The sequence below is a fragment of the Frieseomelitta varia genome, unplaced genomic scaffold (genome assembly GCF_011392965.1).
Source record: "Frieseomelitta varia isolate USP_RPSP 00005682 unplaced genomic scaffold, Fvar_1.2 scaffold_696, whole genome shotgun sequence".
NCBI classification, from domain to species: Eukaryota; Metazoa; Arthropoda; class Insecta; order Hymenoptera; family Apidae; genus Frieseomelitta; species Frieseomelitta varia.
The window spans coordinates 99,543-121,594 of record NW_025110474.1 but is presented as its reverse complement, the minus strand read 5'-3'; the positions used below and the strand labels follow the sequence as shown (position 1 = coordinate 121,594).

Here is a 22,052-nt window from a genome sequence, read left to right as displayed (position 1 = left end):
TCGCTTTATGAGCACAAGGCCTGGCCATTTAATTTCCCATGAGAAATTGCGCGTGTCCGTGCAACTTCGGGCTCGTTGGCGTCCCGCCGCGTCCGCCGTCACACATGCGAAACGTCCATTCATTCATAACGCTCTTCTCAAACCAGGAAGCACCTGACGCCGGCCGAAGTGGCCATTTCCGAAATGACCACGTGCTGACCATACGTCACATCGGGACCGACCTTAAAGCCGCACTTCCAATTTCCATCGCGGACGATCCTGCTCGTGGACAAGCTCCTGCTCGAGGGCTGTTCGACGTCGTTTCAACGTTCCTTCCATCGATCTTCCTCCATCTCGCATTACTCGATGGTGGATCGAGACCTACGTCAAGGATGTTCCACGGTCCGCGTGTCGGCGAATACGTATCGACACGTATGACGGATGACTTTTCACTAATGCCTAAATTCTAGCCATCGGATCGTGACGGACGATCGTTGGGATTGTTTGATACGTCCGATTGTTTTCCTCCGAGTTCACAAAAACTGTGACATTGACGTCACTGGGCTAGTTTGGAAATTGGGACAATTTAAGATCGGGTTACTTGGTTTCAAAGTTTATTACTCATTAAAGATAGAAACTCTCAACTTTAGCTTTAACTTTCGTTAAATCTCCAATCGTGATTCTTTCTTTTCAAAAATCGGATCGTTGCTCTCAGCTACTCAAAATTTAGAGATCCTCGCGAACAAGCGAAAGAGTAGAGCTCGAAGCGAGCGTAACTTCCTTGCCGAGTCGAGTTTCGATCCGCGGCGAGTCTCGCGGCGGATATACCGGTTTGGCCGCATGTTTCTTTGAAAGTGACTGAGCACGATGCCTTCGAAGAAGTTGTTCTCGCCGCTTCGTCGAGACTAGGCGTCTCGGAATCGGCGTGGAAGCGGCGATAGGGTATAGGTAGCGGACACGTCGCAGCAGGCGAGCGACGGTGGACAGAATTGTGACGTGATTGCGCTTTATTAGGGATGAGTCCGATGATACTAGGGGAAAACAGCGATTGTCTGGCTGCCAGAGGAGCATCGTCCTCTGCTCGTGATTTACCCAGGCGAGATTCACGAAACCGAGCACCAATTAAGAGTATCGCAACTGCGAAACTCGTTCCAACGATGATCCTGACCTCTTTCGCATTTTTATCTACGAAAATTCACGCGCCACTTCGGATTTCACGGTTCCGAGCTCGGTTGTGCAACCAAACAACGTGAAATTTAATTATACAGAAGATACGCGAAAAGTTCCTCGAGGATTTCAGAGTTTTAAGTAATGAAATAGTAGTTTCTCATCGGAGATTTGTTAGTTTATTAATTTATTACGCTTTGTTTCGTTGAGAAAGCGTGGAAGCTTTTAGAATTTCTTTCTTCAAACGTAGGATTCCGAAATCTTTAAGAGGAAAATTACAGCTATGGAAGACTTTGAGATTTCTTACTTTATTAACTTGTTTCTTAAATTTTGCTTGACACAGTAACGTAACCGGTGAATTTTCTTTATCCACAGTGGTCACTCGAACGAACGACTCTTTCTGCGAGACTTCGTATCATGCTCAGCCGGCACCAGCGGCGGCCGTTTGGCAAGATGGTTACAGCCAGACAGTTTCGTGGATCCCTCGAAATGCGAGGCACTTTACTCAAAGGACGAAATGAAGTGCGGATGCCCGGCCATCGTTACCATACTCACCAGAGACCAGTACGGAGATGTTGTTTTTGTACCCAATTTGAAGGTACAACGTTAATTATTCTCTGTTCGGCAGCAAATAATCCCTCCAACTTTCAGAGCGTTCGCGGCAAACTACGCTAGTCGTTTAGTTACTAACAAACATCGTTTCTGCTTATAATCCACCAGGTGGAAGTGAAGGCAGTACCCATAGACAAGAAAGACTTGGGAGATGCCGACCGTGTTTCCCAACTTGATCCAATGACCTTTGGTGGCCACCCACAACCACCCTTGGACGTTCCTTACGAAGTCACCATCAACAACAAGACCTGTTTCTACGCGATCACCGTCATGAAAGCTTATCAGAACTACTCGTTCGAGGAATTGAGGTTCATGTCACCGGCTCTGAAAAGATCAAGCGAGAGCATGCTGGTCAGACCGAACGGCGATGGGAGTTACAGCGCGACGTGGACGCCGTCGTCAATCGGATGGTACTCTCTCATGGTCACGGTCGATGGATACAATATGGAAGATGTGAGTTCCTTTCAGTTTCACCGTATCGACTTAAAGATAAGTGAAGTAAGTTTCTATTTTACTCTCGTGCACAGTGGATCACAGAGATGCTTTAATTGCTACGATTGCTAACTTTGAACTTTGATTGATGTTCCAAGACTCGTATCAATGAGGATATTAATTAACTGAGCTTAATTGTTTCAACATATATCAGCATCGTCATTTAAAAGAATTTTGAAGTTTGTATTGTAAAATTCCCAAAATCAATAATTAGAAGGGCTCATACGTATGACATACTAATTTTACTTTTCTCTGAACACATTATTTTATCAAAACAATGATAATGATATATATCAAAAATATATATCAGAAAAATAAATGTCATAGAGCTTTCGATAAATATACCTGTGCACTACAAAATAATATAACCTTCTCAAAAGAAAGAGAAAAAGAAAAGAAATATGTGAAATTGTGCAAGGAACGGAGACGAGGATGAAATTCCATAAGGTTCGCAAATTCGTCTTTCAATATTTCTCTTGTTCGTTTTGCAGAAATATAAAGTAGAAGTAAAAGAATCGCCGCAGGGTATGCAACCGCCTACTCAAAACATCGTGAAGAAGCCGCAGCATCAGCCGAGCAGATTGAGAAAATTCGTGGCTAAGAACAGCGCCGGCTTGAGGATCAGAGCGCATCCGTCTCTACAAAGCGAGCAAATTGGCGTCGTTTTGGTTAATGACACCATAGCATTCATAGACGAAGTATGCGATTCTGCTTCTTTCGCGCAGTTTCAATTCTCTCGAACACGTTATTACGTGGGCTTTTATTGAAACGTCCTATCCCCGCGTTTTGTTATTCCGTTTGCCGTAGATTCACAACGACGACGGCGTTTGGCTGCGATTGAACGCGGAGACGATAAAGGAATATTGCAGCAGCAGTCATCTGGAGGCCTGGTGTCTCCAGTATAACCAACATTTAGGGAAAACTTTACTCCTACCCGTCGAAGAGCCCAAGTCGATTTTAGATCAAGTGATCAAAGAAACCATTCTGCGCAAACGACCGGAAACTGTTGACGAGTACGTGAATCAACGAGTATCGGAATCAGCGAGTTTGCCGAGACCTCTGTTTTCGATTTCGTAATCGTGCGATTGTTCGTTTCAGTAAAAGGAAAACGGTGACGTTCGACGGTGGTCGAAACATGGTCGTCGTAAAGTGCGGTGCTTCCGGTCACAATATTAGAAGTAGGCCGGGTTTAAATGCTGCACCGGTAGGGAAACTGGCTCTTGGCAACATGGTCACCATTCAGGAATATGTATGCTCTAGTATTATCCTTTTATACACCTGTTCCTCGATTTATGCGAACTATTTGTTCCGCGCTCAACAGAACCGCAAGCATGGAATAAAATACTGGAGAGAAAATATTGAACACATTTTCAAAAAAAAAAAAAAAAGAATAATAATGATTCTCTGATCGTGCAAAAAGAAAATCTGCGTAAAGCATCGTGTAAATCGAAGAATACGTAATAAGAATTTAACGAATGTACAATTAAACAATGTTTGCCGTGCAGTTTGTCAACAACGAAGGCACCTGGGTACGCATGGACGACGAATCGATGGCGAAGTACTGTTTCCGAAAGGGTCGAGCGCCCGAGGGTGAAGCCTGGTCCCTTGCCGTCAGCAAACACGGCATTACGTACATGAAGATCGAGCAGGACCTGGAGACCGACCCGATGGAGAAAAAACCGGCGACAGCGGACTCGTCCGAATCACCGAATCAGAAAGGTTTCGACTTCTCCGTGCCTTCTGTGAGTCATGAGGGCTTCAATTTCACCGGGCAAAATTTAACACCAGGTACAGCAGAATCTGGAGAGGGTAGTAATACAAATCCATTCGTTTTTGGTTCATACAATCAACACGATTCACCAGGTATTGCGTAAAAGCAATGCGCTCCGGCGAACGTAGTGCGTTGTATTATCTGTTTCTCGTCTTGTGTGCGCTCTAGGAAGCGAGAGGTTCACACCGGAGAGGGCGGACGTTTCGCCAAAGTTCTCCAAGCCGCATTCGAAGGAAAGGGTGGTGAAGGAGAGGGAGCGAGAAGGGGGCGGCGGGAAACTGAGCGTGCTGCAAAAGTGGTTGAGAGGCGACGACAAGTGCCACGGGGAGAAAAGAAGCTCGCCTGGCAGGTGAGCAAAGGCAAACAAGAGGCAAGACGCGCGCAGTTAGACTAGTTTCGTTATATAGTTTTGGCATTTGCAGGGACTTTTCCGAATTTGTCGGAGTGTCCGTGAAGGAGCTGGTGAAAGCGATTGGGGAGAGCCGAGCGAATGGTAACGGGCCCACGCCACCAGAGACACCGAGGAGGTTATCGAGAAGCTCGTCGCCAAAGAATCCCCAAGGTGGGTCACCGCGATTTCAGAGCCCGTCCTCTAGCCCGGTTCCAATACCTGGTACGTATGCGCTATTTACGAGACAAAACGAATATATACTCTACGACAGATCTACTATCGATTTACATTTACTTTTCTCTCTCTCTCTCTCTCTCTCTCTCTTTAACTTGTAATCTCATTATTAATCTCATACATTCATGTGTGTGTCTTACTTCACACTTTTGGCACCATAACCGGTCTGAGGAGGGAATCGTTTCAGAAGCTGAGAGACCCGATACTGATACTTGTAAGATTGCGTATAGCGTCCCGCAGATATATTTTTCTTTCTTACTCTTAATCCGTGAAATGGACGACGATTTAGAGAACCATTAAGTTTGAATAAGTCACACCTCCTTTCTCTCCGATTAATACTAATATCTAGTCGACGAACGAACGACCTTAGGATGTTAAGTATATACAGATCTTTGTTGGATTAGTTATAACAGAATAGTGATGTTGCTCTTAGCTGGGTCCAGTCGGCAGCCAGTTGGTTCTGGTAATTGCCTCTTTCCTCCTGCTGCTCATGCACCAGGTACTCGCTCCTTTCCTTACTCGACACATAATCCTCAGTCTATACAGTTAACAATATAGTGTATAGTGTTCAATGTTGTTCGGTACACGTATCACCTCGAGATACACCTCGATTACTCTTGTCGACTACACACCGTAATAGCACCGTAGATTTCTCTTCTTGTTGATATATAAACACCACGTACGATCCAAATGCATGCAGTATGTTAATCAATGTGTAAAACGAAACTGATCAGTTGTTGCACGTACAAGTACACTTTTACAAGATAGATAGAGATCCGAATAGTGCACATTGAGAGTATACCTATTGAGAGTTTAGCAATAAATCATATAACACGTTACATACGAATTCTATAACTAATAAAAAACTTATCAGGTGGGAGAAGTTTAATAGGAGGGGGAGATAGTATCAGCAGCAGCCCTGTGCTGTGTGGCTCCCCCCGAAGTGTCGGTCTCTCCCCGTTAGGTAAGGATAATAACACACCGTTAATACTCTGTAACTTTACACTAACAGAAATCTAGTTGGCATTCGAACGATTACTTTGCGAGTTACAGTTGCACAGAATACATTGTTCAGATAAATTCATTGAAATTTCAGCCGTTTCATTCACTCACTCACAAAGTCGCACGAAGTTACGTTGCACGAAGTTCTTTGCGAATGTTACATTTTTCATTCTTTTTTTTTCAATATATATACATACTGCCGCTGAAAAGTATCTAGACACTTAGCATTTTTATGAAATCGGTGATATGTTTGATACATAATATTATTGTTAAATAATGTTTATTATTAAATTAATAGTAATATTCTAATAGTATTAAACTGAACAATTTAATTATTTAATTACTAAATGTAAATTTAATCGACAATCTTTTAAGTAAATAAATGTTTATTCGATGCGTCTAACAGTAAGACCACTGTAAAACTAACAAACAGTGAAATTATACCTCTACAGGCATAAGGTGGATGTGTAGATGAGAAGAAGATACAGCTACTTTTTATCATTATTGACGAAATATTTAATAAAGCATGAAATTTATTCAAATTTATCAAAGATTTCATATCTTTTCTCTGATTGTTATAAGAACTAGCAATATGTGTATGTCCACGTACTTTTGAGCGGCAGCGTATATCCATGGTTCACGAAAAGCAAGGTAAACTAAAGACATCCTTGCGTTAGAGAAAAGAATGATTAATTCCAAATATATTGGGAGAAACCAAAATTGTTGTCCACGAAGTCTTTGTCTTTCCTTTTCAAGTTTCTGGCGGAATGATAGACAGCGTGACATCGCAACGACGGGGATCAACGCAAAGCGACACAAGTGCCTTGGTCAGTAGTCTAACGAGGGATCCTTCGCAATCTCCGAGTGCTGTCAGCACAACCGCCAATACTCGTGACCTCTCTCCGAGCCCGAGTTGTAGCTCTTTGCACATGAGGTCCGAGGGTAGTATAGCTAGTCCACCTGATACTCCGAAACAAGAAGCTGGAGTAAGTAAAGAAACACCCTCGTTTATTCTCGTTTAATAAAAGCCACGCCGAACTAAAGCGAGTCATTTGCTTTTGTCAAAGGATTCTCAAGAAAGTCCGAAGAAGGTTTCCCAAGCGCAAACGCAGACGAGTCCGGAGAGCGCGACTACAGCTATGAAGGGACACTTCAGTATCGGTTCCACCGGACCAAAAGACGGGGTGAAGTTAACCAGAAGAGATCACACGAAAGTAGTGAAAACCAGAACGAAACGCACCATGTCTCCAAGCAACACTCAACAGAGCGCGAGCACGAGCCGAACGTTGAATCTGAGCAAAGACAAGGTGAAAGAAGCGATCAGCCCGTCGGTGGCCGAGTGTTTGCGAGCGGTGTTTGCAGCGTTCCTCTGGCACGAAGGGATTGTGCACGACGCGATGGCTTGCGCCAGTTTCCTCAAGTTTCACCCTAGTTTACCGAAGCAGGGCGCGCTTGTCGTGACCAGGCAAACAGTGATACAATCGACGGACAAACAGAAGCAAGAGCAGAAAGCCAGGCAAAGACACTCGGTCGAGGTGATCAACGCTGGCAACTACTTGTATATACAGCCGAGCACCGTCGAAGCTTTGACACGGTCCGCCGCGAATGCCAATGCAAACAGAAATAGAAAGAAACAGAAAACAGTCATCAAAGAGGAGGTCCCGGAAAGCGGGAAGCTGGACTCTTTGCCGGAATTTCAAACGGTCGCGGTGTTGCCGCCGGCTTTGAAGAGTCTTGTGTTCTTGTGGGAGGAACTTAGCACAAATTGCCTTCAGACGATACAACAGCGCTCGGTGTTGCCAAGTCCGATATCGCAGATACAAACGATGAAGTTGGGAAAACGACCGGAGAAACGACCGCGTGAAGATAAACTGAAGGAACGCGAGAAAAAAAGCAGCAGAAAGAAGAAGGAATGGAAGCCAGTCGGCAGAGGAAATGGATCTGAAGTTCTCGGAGGGATAGAACGAGAAACGATTTGCGAACTGTGCGGTTTGATGTTTCCTCATCCGGTAACGTATCATATGAAAATGATGCATCCCGGTTGCGGATGGCACGCAGGAGGGAAAGGCTACAACAGTGGAGGGAACTATTGCATCGGTTGGGCGGGCAATTGCGGCGATGGCGGAGTTGGTGGAAGTTCGTGGTATCTTATCTGTGATACGTGTCGTGACAAATATCTGCGAGCGCGGAAGCTCAAACTCGCGAAAAAGTTCTTGACCGGAATGACGAAAAAGAAGAATGGTTCTTCCAAAATCGTGTCGCCAGTTAGTAGTCCTAACGAAAGCGAGACACATATAATCATGAAGAACAACGCTATGTTTCTCTTAGACTTGGCTAGCGCGTCCGGATTGAACATTCCGAAGCAACAGAGACGGCCATCGCAGACGTTGTCGTCTGTAGCAGAAAATTACAGCCCTCCAGAGGCAGCTGGACCATTTCCACCGACTGGACCCTTTCAGTGTTTGCAAGCTTTAGGGGTTCATCATTCGCAGAGTCACGATGAAAGATACTACGAGGAGACTTTAAGACGTCAGAACGGGCAACAGACTGGCTACGATGGGGGCAACGTCATGGCTAATACTACGAATGGAAGGGTAGGGAATTTTTTGTTTTTCTTTTCATCTAACATTTAGTTGACTGTTAACTGTGACCACTTATTATTCTGTAGCCTTTGTCGGAATGTCCTAGTGATAATGACAGCGAAAGTGGGAAAGGCCGTGGAATATTCCATCGATCTGTATCGATGTCTACTGGTGCTCCGTGGGCACGAAATTCAAACGATGGTAGAGTTGTCATTATGCGAAAACGAAACAACAGTAGCAGCGAAATGAATACTGGTATGTGAACAACAGAATTGCAGTATTGTATTAATGATACTAAAAGTATTCTTTGTTTCATAGACGCTGGATCGTCTCTTTTATGCTATCCTTCTGCCGCGCTACAGAAGTTAGTACCATCCATGAATCAATCGGCAATTGTCTCGACGAGTCAAGACGAAATTACGAATAACGAAAGAATAGAAATCCTTATGAGACCTGTGATGTTGTTTGTTCTGCAACAACATAATTTGCAACACCTACAACTTGCAATGAAACAAGCATTAAGACGTGCTGCTTGCAGAGTTTACGCGATGCAAGCATTAAATTGGCTTCTAAGAAGTGTAACACAGCCTATGTGCCTCCATGATTTGCTATGGTGGTTCGTTGCCTCTCTGACACCCACAGTGCCGCCTGAAGTTCCAGATGCGACTGATGAAGATAATAAAACCGACAAAAAGGATGACCATGTAAGTATATTGATTTGTTAATACTGATGCTACAATCAAATTTTGTATTGTAGCTTTCTTTTATAATTTCTGTACCATACAGTGAGGAGGAGCTATCAAACTAATTAATTTCTTTCATAAACATAAATAATATTTTATAATTATCATTATATAAATTTTTTTTACAAACGAATGCTTTTATATTTGTATTTTAAATGTATGTAACACGAGTATATTGTCATAGCAGTGCACTTTATTTTTCAGGAAATGATCGGTGTATGCGAGCATCCCCTAAGCGATCTTGTGATAGCAGGTGAAGCTGTTAATCCATTACCAACTGTATTTCATACTTTATTGCAAACTATAGCGGATTTGATGCTTTTACCGCCACCTGGTACGTGTTTTGTACTACCGGCAATATCATCGATATTCTCTATGGAAAATTTTATATTTTAATGGATTAATTCCTAGGTTCCCCTTTGCAACAAGCTGCCATTCGGTGCTGGGGCATCAAGTTTACACCTGCGGATCACATGTTCCTTCACAGAAGTCACGTTTTCAATAATATTAGCAAAATACTCTCCAGATCCGAGGAGGAAGAAGACGTGACAATGAGCATGCATGAAAGCCATCAATCGAATCATTCTCAACAAGTCAGCAGCTGCGTGGAAGTTTTAAAGGATTTAACTTCCGGCGTTGAAATTAAAGCCTCGAGTAGACAAGCTATGATAGGTAGCTTAACTGATAATTCGACGGAAACTTTTTGGGAATCTGGCGACGAAGATCGAAACAAGACCAAGACGATCACCATCATTTGCGTTGCTCATTCTCTTCCCCGGATAGTGTACATTCACATAGACAATTGTCGTGACTTAACGGTGAGTTTCGTCATAAATTCTAACTCTTTCACGAATGTCTTTGTACTCATTATACTTATGTTACAGCACAAAGTGTCTAGTGTTACATTTCAGTCGGGTAATAACGTAGATGAGATGATCAAATTGAGAACTGTGGAGGTTGAAAGTCGATTTGCCGGTTGGATTAACTGTCCGATTACTGGTACATCATATTACATATTCATATTTCAATATAATCGTTGTATTTGTTATTTTACTGTTATTTGTATTTTCAATGTTTGATGTTACTTTATTTTATAGATCCACGCCACGTTATTGTTGGTCTTAAATTGAAAGGTCCAGACAATTCTTTGCGAGTGCGACAAATACGGATGTTAGGTGAAGTCGAAGGTGAATCTTCGAAAATCGGCAAACATTTGAGTGCACAGACGATTCAGCAAAGAAATTGCGAAGCAGAGACGTTAAAAGTGTTCCGTTTAATTACATCTCAAGTGCGTTAATTACGTACCATATGTAATTTATATATTTTAAAAAATTAATTTATGCTTTTTTGTTCGTCAGGTGTTTGGCAAGCTTATACAAGGTGAACAACAGCAACAGCAAACAGATACTACGGAAGGAACTAACGAAGACTTGGAGGATAGTAATGATCTTCGCGAGCACATGGTCGGAATTTTATTCAGCAGAAACAATTTGACACATTTACAAAAACAAGTTTGTACACATATTGTTCAAGCAATTCAAAAAGAAGCTATTCGGCTGCGAGAAGAATGGGAAGCGCTATTATGCTCTCCAACTCCTGCTAACAGTTTGTTGAGCGATAACAGTGATCTGCCTAAAGCAGCTGATACGTATTGCTTTGAAATGCTATCCATGGTGCTTGCCTTAAGTGGTAGTTCGGTAGGACAGTATTATCTGTCACATCAGTACGGATTATTGAAAGATTTGTTGAGTTTGTTACATACTGGATCGGCAAGAGTGCAACGTCAAGTATGTAATTCGTTTCTTCTACATCCCAATATTTACGTTTGCATTATGTCTTTTAATATTATGTTTAATCATTTAGGTAACAGCTTTGCTGAAGAGAATTTTACCAGAAATTAAGCCAGAAATACTAGCTAGTGTCATCAATGTCAAACGATTACCACCGACTGATTTTAGTATTATATCCGCGGCAAATAATGATTTTTCACAGAGTGCTGAATTTGACGAACATTCCCCAGGAATTCTCGACGTATTCTTAAGTTGTATTGCTAAGGCGCTGTCAGTTCAAGTTAAAGTAAAGGGAAGAGAAAACGGTAAAGCTTTGCAGACTGTTTCGTTAGCTACCAGTATTCATCCAAAAAGTCAAGTCGGAGCAAGATGGTGGTTAAGAGGATGTATGACTCGAAAATTAGCAGAAGTGATTATTCAACTTTTGAAAGATATGGCATCGGTACGTATTAAACGGTTTACCGGTGAAATATTCAGCTCAATATTTATTATTTTATTTTTTCGCAGGGAAAATTATCAGAAGCTTGGGCGTCAGTGACGAAAGCAGCAATAGCGGAAAATATTCTAAATCTTACCAGATTGGATGAAAAGAGCCGTGACCCAACTGAATGTCTGAAAACTCCAACACTGTGGCTTGCTCTCTCTTCCTTGTGTGTATTGGATTCCGATCATGTTGAGAGATTGTCCTCTGGTCAATGGAGTGGTACTGAGGGACAACCACCACCACCTAGGGTAAGAGTATTGAAACAATCTTTAATAAATTGAATATTTAATATATGTATATACACTATTAATGATAAAATATACACAATGTATTTAATATTTCTTTAGCCAACATGCAGTAATCACGATGACGGCGAAACAACAGCAATCATTCAATGCAATGTATGTGGAAACTTATGCGCAGAATGTGATAGAATTTTGCATTTACATAGAAGAACACGAATGCACATAAGACAAGTTTGCAAAGAGGAGGAAGAAGCGATACGCGTAGATCTTCACGAAGGTTGTGGCCGCACGAAATTATTTTGGATTTTGGCTCTAGCTGATAGTAGAACGTTAAAAGCCTTAGTAGAATTTCGAGACGGATCTCCTAGGAAACCTGTTGGTGCTACGTCTGGAATTTGTCGATTTTGTGGTACTACTGGTAATACAGGTTTGCTGGCAGTAGGAAACATATGTGCAGATCACGATTGTCAGGAACACGGTAAAAATGCGTGCAGCAAAGTACACGTATGCGGACACATCTGCGGAGGTGTTCGGAACGAGAGTAGTTGTCTACCCTGTCTACATAGATGTCTACCAGGCAGTGATTTGAAGCAAGATGCTGACGACATGTGCATGATTTGCTTTACCGAAGCTTTGTCTGCTGCGCCTGCGATTCAGTTACAATGTGGTCACGTTTTCCATTTGCATTGCTGTAGACATGTTTTAATGAAGAGATGGGTGGGACCTAGAATAACTTTTGGATTCTCTCTTTGCCCAATTTGTAAAGTTCCGATGGAACATCCTACTTTAGCTGATCAATTGACTAGTATAAAGGAACTTTATGAAGATGTTAGAAGAAAGGCTTTAATGCGACTAGAATACGAAGGATTGCACAAGTGCGTACAAGTTATTTATACCGAATGTTGGATAGTAGATAGAAGAATATCTAGGATTACATTTCTACACGATTATTAATTATTATAGGGCGGAAGCAACATTTGGAGGAAGATATCAGCAAGATCCTGCTGCATATGCAATGGAACGTTATGCATATTATGTCTGTTACAAGTGTCAAAAGGCCTATTATGGTGGCGAAGCACGATGCGATGCGCAAGTAGGCGGAGAAACGTTTGATCCCACAGAATTAGTGTGTGGAGGTTGCAGCGACGTGGCAAGGGCTCAGATGTGTCCGAAGCACGGAGCAGACTTCCTAGAGTATAAGTGTCGTTATTGTTGCTCGGTGGCAGTCTTCTTTTGCTTTGGAACTACACACTTCTGTAACCCCTGCCACGACGACTTTCAACGAGTCACCACCATTCCAAAAGGCGAATTGCCTTCCTGTCCTGCTGGTAAGTCTTTGAACACAATATAATTTTATTGCATAGTTTGTGTTACAAATATCATATAAATTTTATCAGGACCTAAAGCAAAACAGCTTGAAGGGGACGAATGTCCATTACACGTAAAACATCCACCGACGGGAGAAGAATTCGCGCTTGGCTGTGGCATTTGTCGCAATGCGCATACTTTCTAAAAATCTACAAAAATACCATTACGATTCGGCACGATGAAAGTGGTTCTTGAAACTTTGTTGAACCTTATCGATGGCAGTATATATTCATATGACTAACCGGGTACATAGTTTGGTATAAGCATCCTCATAATTATGAATACGTGTCTCTAAGTGCTATGTGTATATTGATTTTTAAGAATTCTTATAATGATCGCAAAAGTGGAATTGATGCAATATAGCGATGCAAGGGAAATCAAATAGACAAAACTGAATCTAGCTACAATCATAAGTGAAGATCCAATGACGCGCGAAACTATAATATTTGTTAAGTATTACGTAAGTTGTTTTTATCGGTGATTATAGAAATTCTTGAAATGTGTAGACGCGGAAGAAAAAGAGCGTGTGTGCACATTAAACTTCCATGCAAAGCTAATTAAGAGAAGCTTGCACACGTGCATAAGTCATACAAAGTGTAGTGATGTTTTGGTAAAGTATTCTAGGTATAAGATAATGTTTAAAATAATATATAAATAAAAATAATATAATTCTCTACGCTAAAAAAGAAGTATTTAATTATTATCGGCAATGATCCTAATAAATTGTGTACGTAGGTAATTATGTATGTGAAGGAAGTGTGTTATTTAAAAATGCGAATTCAATTCCGAAGAATACATAAATCAAATAGGAAGAAAGAAAAAAACAGTCGAGATCCGAATGAATAATTACGATCTGTGCTATATACGTTAACATTTGCATTATTTAGTATAGTCGCGAACTTTGCATTTATCATGTTTTACATTTTTCTTTGTTTTTATACTTTTCCAAAGGAACGTGCTCTCATATCGCAATTATTTATTTATTGAAACGAATCATTGTACTACGTGCTGTTTGCGAAATGTTTCAGAATCATTGTTTATATTCATATGGAAATGAAATGTGTGAACGATAATTGCCAAGTGTCGATTGTTGTTATTTGTGTTTTGACTTAGTACAGATTAAATGAAAGTAATGATCGTGACAAAAGATATAGTTTTTATTACTCACCTCTAATTTCGTGGCGAACGTGAACGGCCGTTATTCGAACATGGCGTCGGGATGATTCGAGAATCAAAATCAGCGCACTTTTCGACTGCCGACTGATCGATCCAAGATGGCGGCGAGCAACAGCGCCCCAATACGGCAGTTTGCCTTAAGCAGTGCGAGGTGTAACGTGTGTGTGTGCGCGCGATCCTGACGTTTTTCGCCTTGATCAACGGTAAGTAGCCTTTATTTACGAGTCGTGCAACAATAGTTATATAATTTCCGAGTCGCGTGAGTTATGTATACTCATCCATTGAACGGCTTTTGGCGGGAAACGTGTGCTTTCTGGTGGGAAACAGATCGAGCAAGCGCTTAGTTGGAGATGATCTCCTACGCACGTTCGTGCCATCCTGCTAGCACTACTGTCAACTCGCTATGTTTATTTTTACCACGAATTGAAGCCAATTACAAGCCGGGCGACGGCTTAATTGAACGAAATTACACAAGTTCTTCCTTCAAACGAGTACTTTCCAGTCACGATTTACGTGAATTTCAACATGTACCGATCGATTCTTCGCGAGAACTTTTGAGAAAAGCAACAGACAGATCAACTGTGTGCAGACAATGTTCTTACGCGCATAGATTGCTCCATTGACTCACATTCCCGGAATATTTCATCAAAATTAGATTCTAGGGCCGCAGAATCTTCTGCCAAGTTGTCGTCTGCTGTGTCGATACTTAACCTCACTTTGTTCACTTAACACGAAGTGCCCGTCAAGTTATAGACATAGACGCGTTCGAGGCTAAGTGGTCCTTGAATTCGGGCAGTCGATATTGTCTATAGATTGCAATGTCTTTCAGTTTCGTCGTCTAAAACGTTAGAAACGATAGAGCTTTGATTCGGAACTCGTATTCGCGAGCGTCTCTTAAATTCGTCCAAAAATATCCAGTGAGCGACGGAGAGAGTCCAGTGCGTTTCAAAATTTTAATATTAACCAACACGTCCGATGAATCACAATTGAGATCAATGTCGTAAGTGAAATTCCTGCGATAGATTACTGTTTCGCGTGGTGGATACAAATGAGGTGAACCGTGAGGCATGTTTTGTTTTTGCCTATGTGACCCAACTATCAATAAAAATATATGAGTCGAACGAGGAAACCATTGACCTCTTTGTATACCGAATGTGTTCATACTCGAACATGTCCTGACACGATTTGACGCGTTCGTATCAAAACAGCCGGTCGCTACGACGACCATGGCATTCCAGTTGGAAATACGCTACGGTGAGAAACGTTTAGATTCACGTGAAACTGGTTTTAAACACGTGTGCACCACGCGGTCTAATGCATTTCACGCATTCGAGCGTCGAGCACGCGCCTGTCGCTCACGTTGCAAGTCGTTCTACGCACACAATCATCCGACAAAGTGCACTTTGTCGGCGACAATGAATGACTCGTTCCCGTCTGCTTCCGTTTTCTCTGGAAATGGCATTACTCGCGCCTGTGAGCCAGCTGGAGATCCGTAAGTAACCACAGATTACTTTATAGCGTTTCATTGCTTTTATTTCATTCAATGTAGCTACACTCCTATAATTTTTCTTTTTCTTTCGTATATATATGTATGTCCTTCTATATGTCTGTTCATTCAATCTCACATTGATCATTACGTTCTTTATGATCGAATGAAAGTGCTATTCAAGAGTCACATTCGCGTTCAATTAATCTGATGACCCGCGTTTTATGAAATCCGAATGCCAGTGGTCGATGGTCAACACGACAGTAATCTCTATGATTACTGCGCGGCTTGGAACACCATTACGATCGAAGTTAATATCACCGGTACCCTGGAAAACCAGTTTCAATAAGAATTCATCTTGTCCCGTTATTTTTACTGAATCGTATGCATTGCATCAGTGCCATATGTCGTGGCCGATACATGCAAGATGTGCCGAAAACTTACGTAGAACTTTCTTCGTTTTTCACCGAAATCGTCGTTAAATTTGAACATTATTAAACACACGTTTGCCGTGGATTTTAATTTATCTGATTATACGATGAGTTTAAGACAGTATTTATTGAACATTTTTTCTTTCCTTATTTTACGTACGGGGTAATCATTTGCATGTGCCAAAAGGTATTATTTTTTTTATCTTTAATTAACATGCAAATATTTTAGATTAAAAGTTTTAAATTAAACGTGTGTCGTTTTTTAGTACATTACGTGTCTTCCGGGTACACGAGAGATTTTTAAAATTCTTATATAAGAAATAAAAAAAGAAGCAAGCGCGTTTGATAATTTCTTAGAATGATTAAAACAAGATGAATGTTAGCGACAAAAATATTTTATCAATAGTATAAATTTATTGTGCTTCCAATGCAGTTTTATTGTAACAATATTTTCTAGAAATTAAATATTCCTACGCACAGGCCAAATGTGTAAATATCGCGTGATAGTCGACGTATAAATTAACTAAATTATCAAGCCCGTTCCTGCTGCCAATCTTTCCATCTTCATCACTATTTCTTATATCAAATTCCAACTGTCTAAAATTATTCATTCGCAATTCTACACGAGAATATTCTCTTTGCACATCGCGTATCACATACACCGTTCTTACCTTCAAGATTAACGTCTATTTTAATTAAACACTTCCTATATTCCTCCAAGTCTCTAACGGCTCGGATCTATGAGCTTGCGTGTTCGTCTAATCACACAGCATACATTATGCTTCATCCGATCAGATAGACAAACCGTCATATAATTTTCATTCTTAATTAGAAATTTCCATGACCTGATTTGGCGTGGATTAATCGTGAAATTCTATTTATTTAGTTGACGAAATTGTTGAAGCTTCATCTTTGTTACCGAATCAATTGAATATTTCGATTAATGATGCTAATCAATGATGCTTCCGTCGCGAGGAAGCATTTTTATTCCTCAATAGAGGCTCTATGTATCCATAGATTCGTTCGGAATTTTTGAACGCGTTCCTTTTTTCTTTTGCCTTTTTACCCTCGTCGCGTTAGAAAGTTGAAAACGCGCCATTAACGCATCGTTGGACATTTCGAGTGCATTAATTGGATGCGTGTCGTCCACAGTGAAATGAATGGGTCGAGATAAAGAGCGATTCGAGGAAAAAATGGTACAAGAGGGAGATAGAATTGCAGATAGGTAAACAGGGTACATCAAATAGATATAATTGTTTCATAGAAAAATCTGTAGAATTGTGTCTGTATGTATAATTTCAAACTAAAATATATTTTAGCTATAAAAGCTTGTGGAAATTGCTAACAAAATCTTTTGTAGATATATGAGGCTACCAAAAGAAAATTCAAAATTAATAACTTTTAACTAATGTATTAGATATTTTTGTATTAATAACAGTCATCTGTTCGTTATAAAATTAATAACTTTTGTATTAAATATTTTTGTACTAATAACAGTCATCTGTTCGTTATAAAATTAATAACTTTAGATATTTTTATATTAATAACAGTCATCTGTTCGTTATAAAATTAGAGATTATTTCATGCTATTTGGTTTTTAAATTCTTTTTTTGTCAATCACCGTACACTGTCGCTTAAAAATTTGGAGTATCCTTTATTTTGTGGACGGAACAAACTTTTCTAAAAATATTTTTCTGAGGAATAAGAATTTTATAATTACAACTTTGGTCTCTAAATATAAATAACAAAAATAATACGAATAAAATTTTTATTTACTTGAGTGTTATTTTTTTTCTTTTTTTAAATCTTAATGCTCTAATTTTTTGAATGTATACATTACTTTGTAATAATATAAATAGATATAACAATATAATAAGGTATACTTATATTGTTTTTGGAGAAATAATAATATAAATTTGGTCAAACCACAGAGAAATAAATAGGAGTCACCATGAATTTTAATTGAAACAAAATAAAAATCTCATAAAATTATATAGAAGCTCATAAAATTACTTAAATTAAGATTACCATCGGGAATCTTTTAACCACGAATTCCTCGATGTCAGGCATGCTCGGAAAGAAACGTGATATCTCAAAATATTTCAATTCTAAAAAAAAAAAAAGAAAAACGAAAAAAAAGAGCAGAGGCCGAATACAAAAAAAAAAAAACCGGGCAGTTTCAGAGGCCGAATTTCAATGAGAAACGAGTTCGTCGAAATGAACTTTCGATCGCGAATTAATTCCGTTTTAGGTTCGTTGGAGAGAAACTCACCGTTGGATTTGGTTAACGGATTCGGTATGCAGGTTATATCGAGTGGATTGTTCGAGGGCTCAATTGAAGCGGTATCACTCGGCAGGATCGCAGACGTGTATTTAAATCTCGAGAGTTTCATCGTATTCAGACTGTGACAGCGCACGGCATATTGTAATTGCGTTAATTCTCCGTCAACGCGTGCGCTCTCATTACCAAGATTAACGGCCTTTTAATTGCGCTGGAAGGTATTTAAGGTCGCGTCCGCCGGTCTGGTCTCCTTCCGACAAGCTTAATCGCCCTTTTCTGCCGCTACACGCTTCCCTCCTCTTCTCCTCTGTTCCGTCGACCTCCACGTATGCAACAATCTCCGCGATTCCGACGTTCAAAGAAACCTGGCAAACGTATCCACGTGGAAAATTGTTGAAATTTTCATCCCAGATGAACACGATTGTCGGCAGTTTCAAACGAACATGCACGCAATTAGTCTACCTTCGAGGAGGAACGAAAGAAAGGATTCGATAAGAGACCCAATAACGAGCGACAAAAATTCGCGAGTTTCAAATACCGTGCGTTGGACACCAGCGGGTTTTTAAATATCGGGTTTTTACATTCGTTGTCATTTCGAACCGGTTGAAAACGACAAGCGACGTGTCGTGACCCGCGAACAGTGTCCTCGAGCATCGAGCGGACCTCGCAAGCCAAGATCAAGGCCGGATACCGATCGTGGTGAAACTCGCCAATGATTCGCGGCGCGAGCGCAAAATTCGCGCGGATACCGCGGCCGAAGCGGCACTGTGCGCCCGTCAAATAGATAGAAAGAGAGAAAGCTCGGAAAGACTCGCTCACGCGTGCACACAGGTGCGTGGAGCCAAGGTGAATGTGCCTTGAACGCCGTCGAGCACCTCAGTCGTATCTTCTTCCTCCTTCCATCAACACTGCAGAGTAGACGGTGCATCGGTGGCTCTGCGTGCTCGCGTGCCGTGTTCTCCGACACGACGTTGTTGCTCGCTTCACGGATCACCCTTTGATCAGACCAACCACCGGGAACGCTTGTTGCATCTACCGAACCTGTCAAACAATCCAAGTCTGAAAGAAACCTGGGATCGAAGAGCAAAAGAGAATTACTCGTAGCGAACTGCCCTTTGAAAGCGCGATTCAGCTTCGAGACCGTTCCTCGCGATCGTTTTATATTTAGGGGGATCGACGCGTTTTTGTGGAAGCACGGAATACTTTCGTGACTCGAGGATTCTCGACGAACGGGCACTCGAAACGATAAATTTCACGCGCCAGGAGATCTACGTTGGCAGTGTAACTCTATCGAGATTTCGAGATACTCCATCGAGTTCGAGAGATACGTGTTAGTTTTAGGCGACGAACGTTCATTGGAAATGACGTTCGCCGCACATAGTCGTGCATTTCTGCGAGACAAGTATCTCGGATTGCTAGACAGTTTCGTGACAGAGACGGGGAAGTAGTTGGTAACTGACCTAGGGTCGCGCAGCTTGATGAATATTGAGTGACGAGTTGATTCGTTGGAACGCTCGTGAACATCAGCTCTTCGCTGCTTCACGAGCTAATCTTTCGCGCGCTGTTAATTAACGGCATCGTTAGCCCTTCGTTTCCATGCCGGCTACGCGAACTTCCGTGTAAATGTGTCTCGGAAACGATGATTGATAACGCTCTCGGACGCTGAAATCTGTCAGTGTTTGCCTTGCAAATTGAAAACGAGGATCCACGAGTGGATTCTGAAACTCAATGCGTTCTTCCTCGATTTTTCATTCGGAAGTGATAGTGGATACTGTCTGTCGGTGTCTGGAAACAAGATTTTCGAAATAGAAACACTTGGTCAGCGACGAGATATGGGAGAGGAGCTTTACCATGGTCGTCGTGGCTTCATCGGCGATCACTGTGGTTGAGGATTTTTCCAAAGACACCTTAGGAAGGTACAGTATCATTTGTCTTTCTTCAAATGGAATATTTCAAATATTTTTCAACAGTATTTCATCTCCTTTCCCTCTTTAACTCCGCTTTCAGACATTTTCGATCGAATTACATATATTTTTCTAATGTTAAAAAGTGTCTCATTGTTTGAACAAAATACGAAGAAATTCTGATTAGTACGGATGACTTCTTAAAATTGTATTTTATGTTAAACATTTTCTCAGAATTTCTTTCTGTACGTTAAACAGAGTATAAGATAAAAATATGAGAATTTGTAGATCGTGTTAAATACGACTTAATTAGTAGGCTTATGCTTTTCAGTCAAGTTTTCGAAAAATGCACGAAAGTGCTCGACGCTATTAGAAACGTCAGCGTAGCTAACATAATCGTTCGTACAAACCGTAGAGCCATAACGCACGAACGTTTTTAGTTAAGTTTTGCTTGAGTTACGCCGAATTACGCTAACTTCCTCCCCTTTAACTCGATAGATGCACGAAATCTAACGGACAGACTGAAAGAAGCTGCGCTTCGACGTTACGTAGGGGTTTCACGGTGTTGCACCGCAAGAAACGACATTATTTCACGGTATTGTTGCCGCGTCGCGCGAACAATTTCGTTCAAACGACTTCCAGGCAACTGTGGTCTAACCGATTTAAATTTATCGTCGGTAGAAAAACAGCGTTGCACTCGAGAGCATTCCATCTCGCGCGAAGTTGTTTTTGTCGTGTACGAGTTTGCCTGAAGTATAGCACACCGGATTGCAAAATATTCGGCTGGAGTGAGACTTTTTTAAAATTTCTGGAATTTCACGGAAAATTAGAGTTGTTTTTTTTTGGTGAAAATAATTAAATCTGATAGTAAACTTGTATACATTTTAAAAGTGAGGTTTATCGTAGAGATGACATGAAGAATCGAATTGTTTAATGGCTTGAATACGTGTTACTTGGTCTCATGGATTCTCTAGGCACTTGTATCGAACGTAATGGATAATATTTTAAATACTCTTTAAATTAAACATCAATTTTCAGCTTTAACTCACTTGAAATAGCCTCATTTGGATAAAAGATTGTACAGTCCGAATATCCACGCGTTTTCATCCTTCGAAATTCGAACAAAAGTAACGCGGACGAACGCTTTTTAGGTCGGTGAAATTCAACGAATCTTTCTCTCCGTACAGTCGCTGGTACAACGATCGAAAGTACATTCGATCGTACTGTTTAATCACGATCTCACTTGAAATCTTGCAGACGAAGGTCGCCACGAACTTGGCCTCGTTCTTCGAAATCGTTCGTCTGTTTCTTTCTTGGTTCTCGTTTGTCTGTACACACCTATAAAACCTTCCTCGTTTATCGGTGTGTCGCTCAACCAAGAAACACCGGATAGGACTCCGAAATATCGATCTCCGGTTGATTCGACTTTCCAAGTGCCTATTTATTTAATTGCCTACCTCTCACGAAATCGGCGAGTAACGGTGGATACGTAATCTGTCGATTCTTTTTTTTTTTCGCATTTGTCAGTGGAAATCCATTCGGTACGTGGAAACATGTGAGTTATCGCCGGTCAGTTATGCGATATCGCTATGTTTTATAAGCATGGTGTAGTTCTCGTAAGATTTATATTCTCATTACGTGATATTGAAACGTTTTACAAGCGAATTTTTTTTTTATTTTTCTTTGAGCATGTGCCTATTTTGTACGCGCAAAATCTTTACATATTTTTAGCAGATGCAAGAATTAGAGTATAGAGGTCAAATCTCTAGGGTACAAACAGATGAAAAATAGGTTATGTTTACAGTGGATGTATGATTGTAATGAACTATTGTTCTGGCGATTGAAACATCTGAAAAACGATGTATACTCATAAGAATCTACAAATAACGTTTCTCATTTTTACAGAAAGAGCAT

At 40.9% G+C, this 22,052-nt stretch overlaps 2 protein-coding genes across 5 annotated transcripts in view; both read left to right on the top strand.

Moving 5' to 3' along the window:
- Positions 1-1,453: 1,453 nt before the first annotated feature.
- Positions 1,454-14,009, top strand: LOC122535297 (E3 ubiquitin-protein ligase highwire-like). Its single transcript, XM_043666716.1, has 24 exons — positions 1,454-1,744; positions 1,867-2,211; positions 2,742-2,948; positions 3,058-3,263; positions 3,349-3,499; positions 3,756-4,113; positions 4,190-4,370; positions 4,429-4,634; positions 5,080-5,145; positions 5,521-5,610; positions 6,405-6,634; positions 6,716-8,242; positions 8,317-8,485; positions 8,549-8,934; positions 9,178-9,307; positions 9,385-9,791; positions 9,858-9,972; positions 10,071-10,261; positions 10,332-10,760; positions 10,837-11,205; positions 11,271-11,495; positions 11,595-12,367; positions 12,456-12,820; positions 12,890-14,009. The coding sequence occupies exons 1-24, from the start codon at positions 1,664-1,666 to the stop codon at positions 13,003-13,005; spliced, it is 7,323 nt and encodes a 2,440-aa protein (XP_043522651.1). The 5' UTR covers positions 1,454-1,663; the 3' UTR covers positions 13,006-14,009.
- Positions 14,010-14,169: 160 nt separating this feature from the next.
- Positions 14,170-22,052, top strand: part of LOC122535298 (WD repeat-containing protein 47) — a 101,798-nt gene continuing 93,915 nt past the window's right edge. The window contains exon 1 of one of the 4 annotated variants that reach the window (XM_043666721.1): positions 14,170-14,239. Coding sequence is in view for 3 of the 4 variants with exons in the window: in XM_043666717.1 (XP_043522652.1) it covers positions 15,263-15,528 (266 nt within the window). In the remaining variant the exon portion in view is untranslated. Of the gene's footprint in view, positions 14,240-15,181; positions 15,529-19,088; positions 20,151-22,052 lie in introns of those variants that run through there. The other 3 variants (XM_043666717.1, XM_043666718.1, XM_043666719.1) reach the window with 3 other exon arrangements.

Excerpts from the sequence above, each read along its gene's own strand:
- LOC122535297 (XM_043666716.1), top strand. The coding sequence starts at position 1,664 with ATGAAGTGCGGATGCCCGGCCATCGTTACCATACTCACCAGAGACCAG. Across the intron at positions 2,212-2,741 it reads ATGGATACAATATGGAAGAT|AAATATAAAGTAGAAGTAAA; the intron begins GTGAGTTCCTTT and ends TTCGTTTTGCAG. Across the intron at positions 8,935-9,177 it reads CCGACAAAAAGGATGACCAT|GAAATGATCGGTGTATGCGA; the intron begins GTAAGTATATTG and ends TTTATTTTTCAG.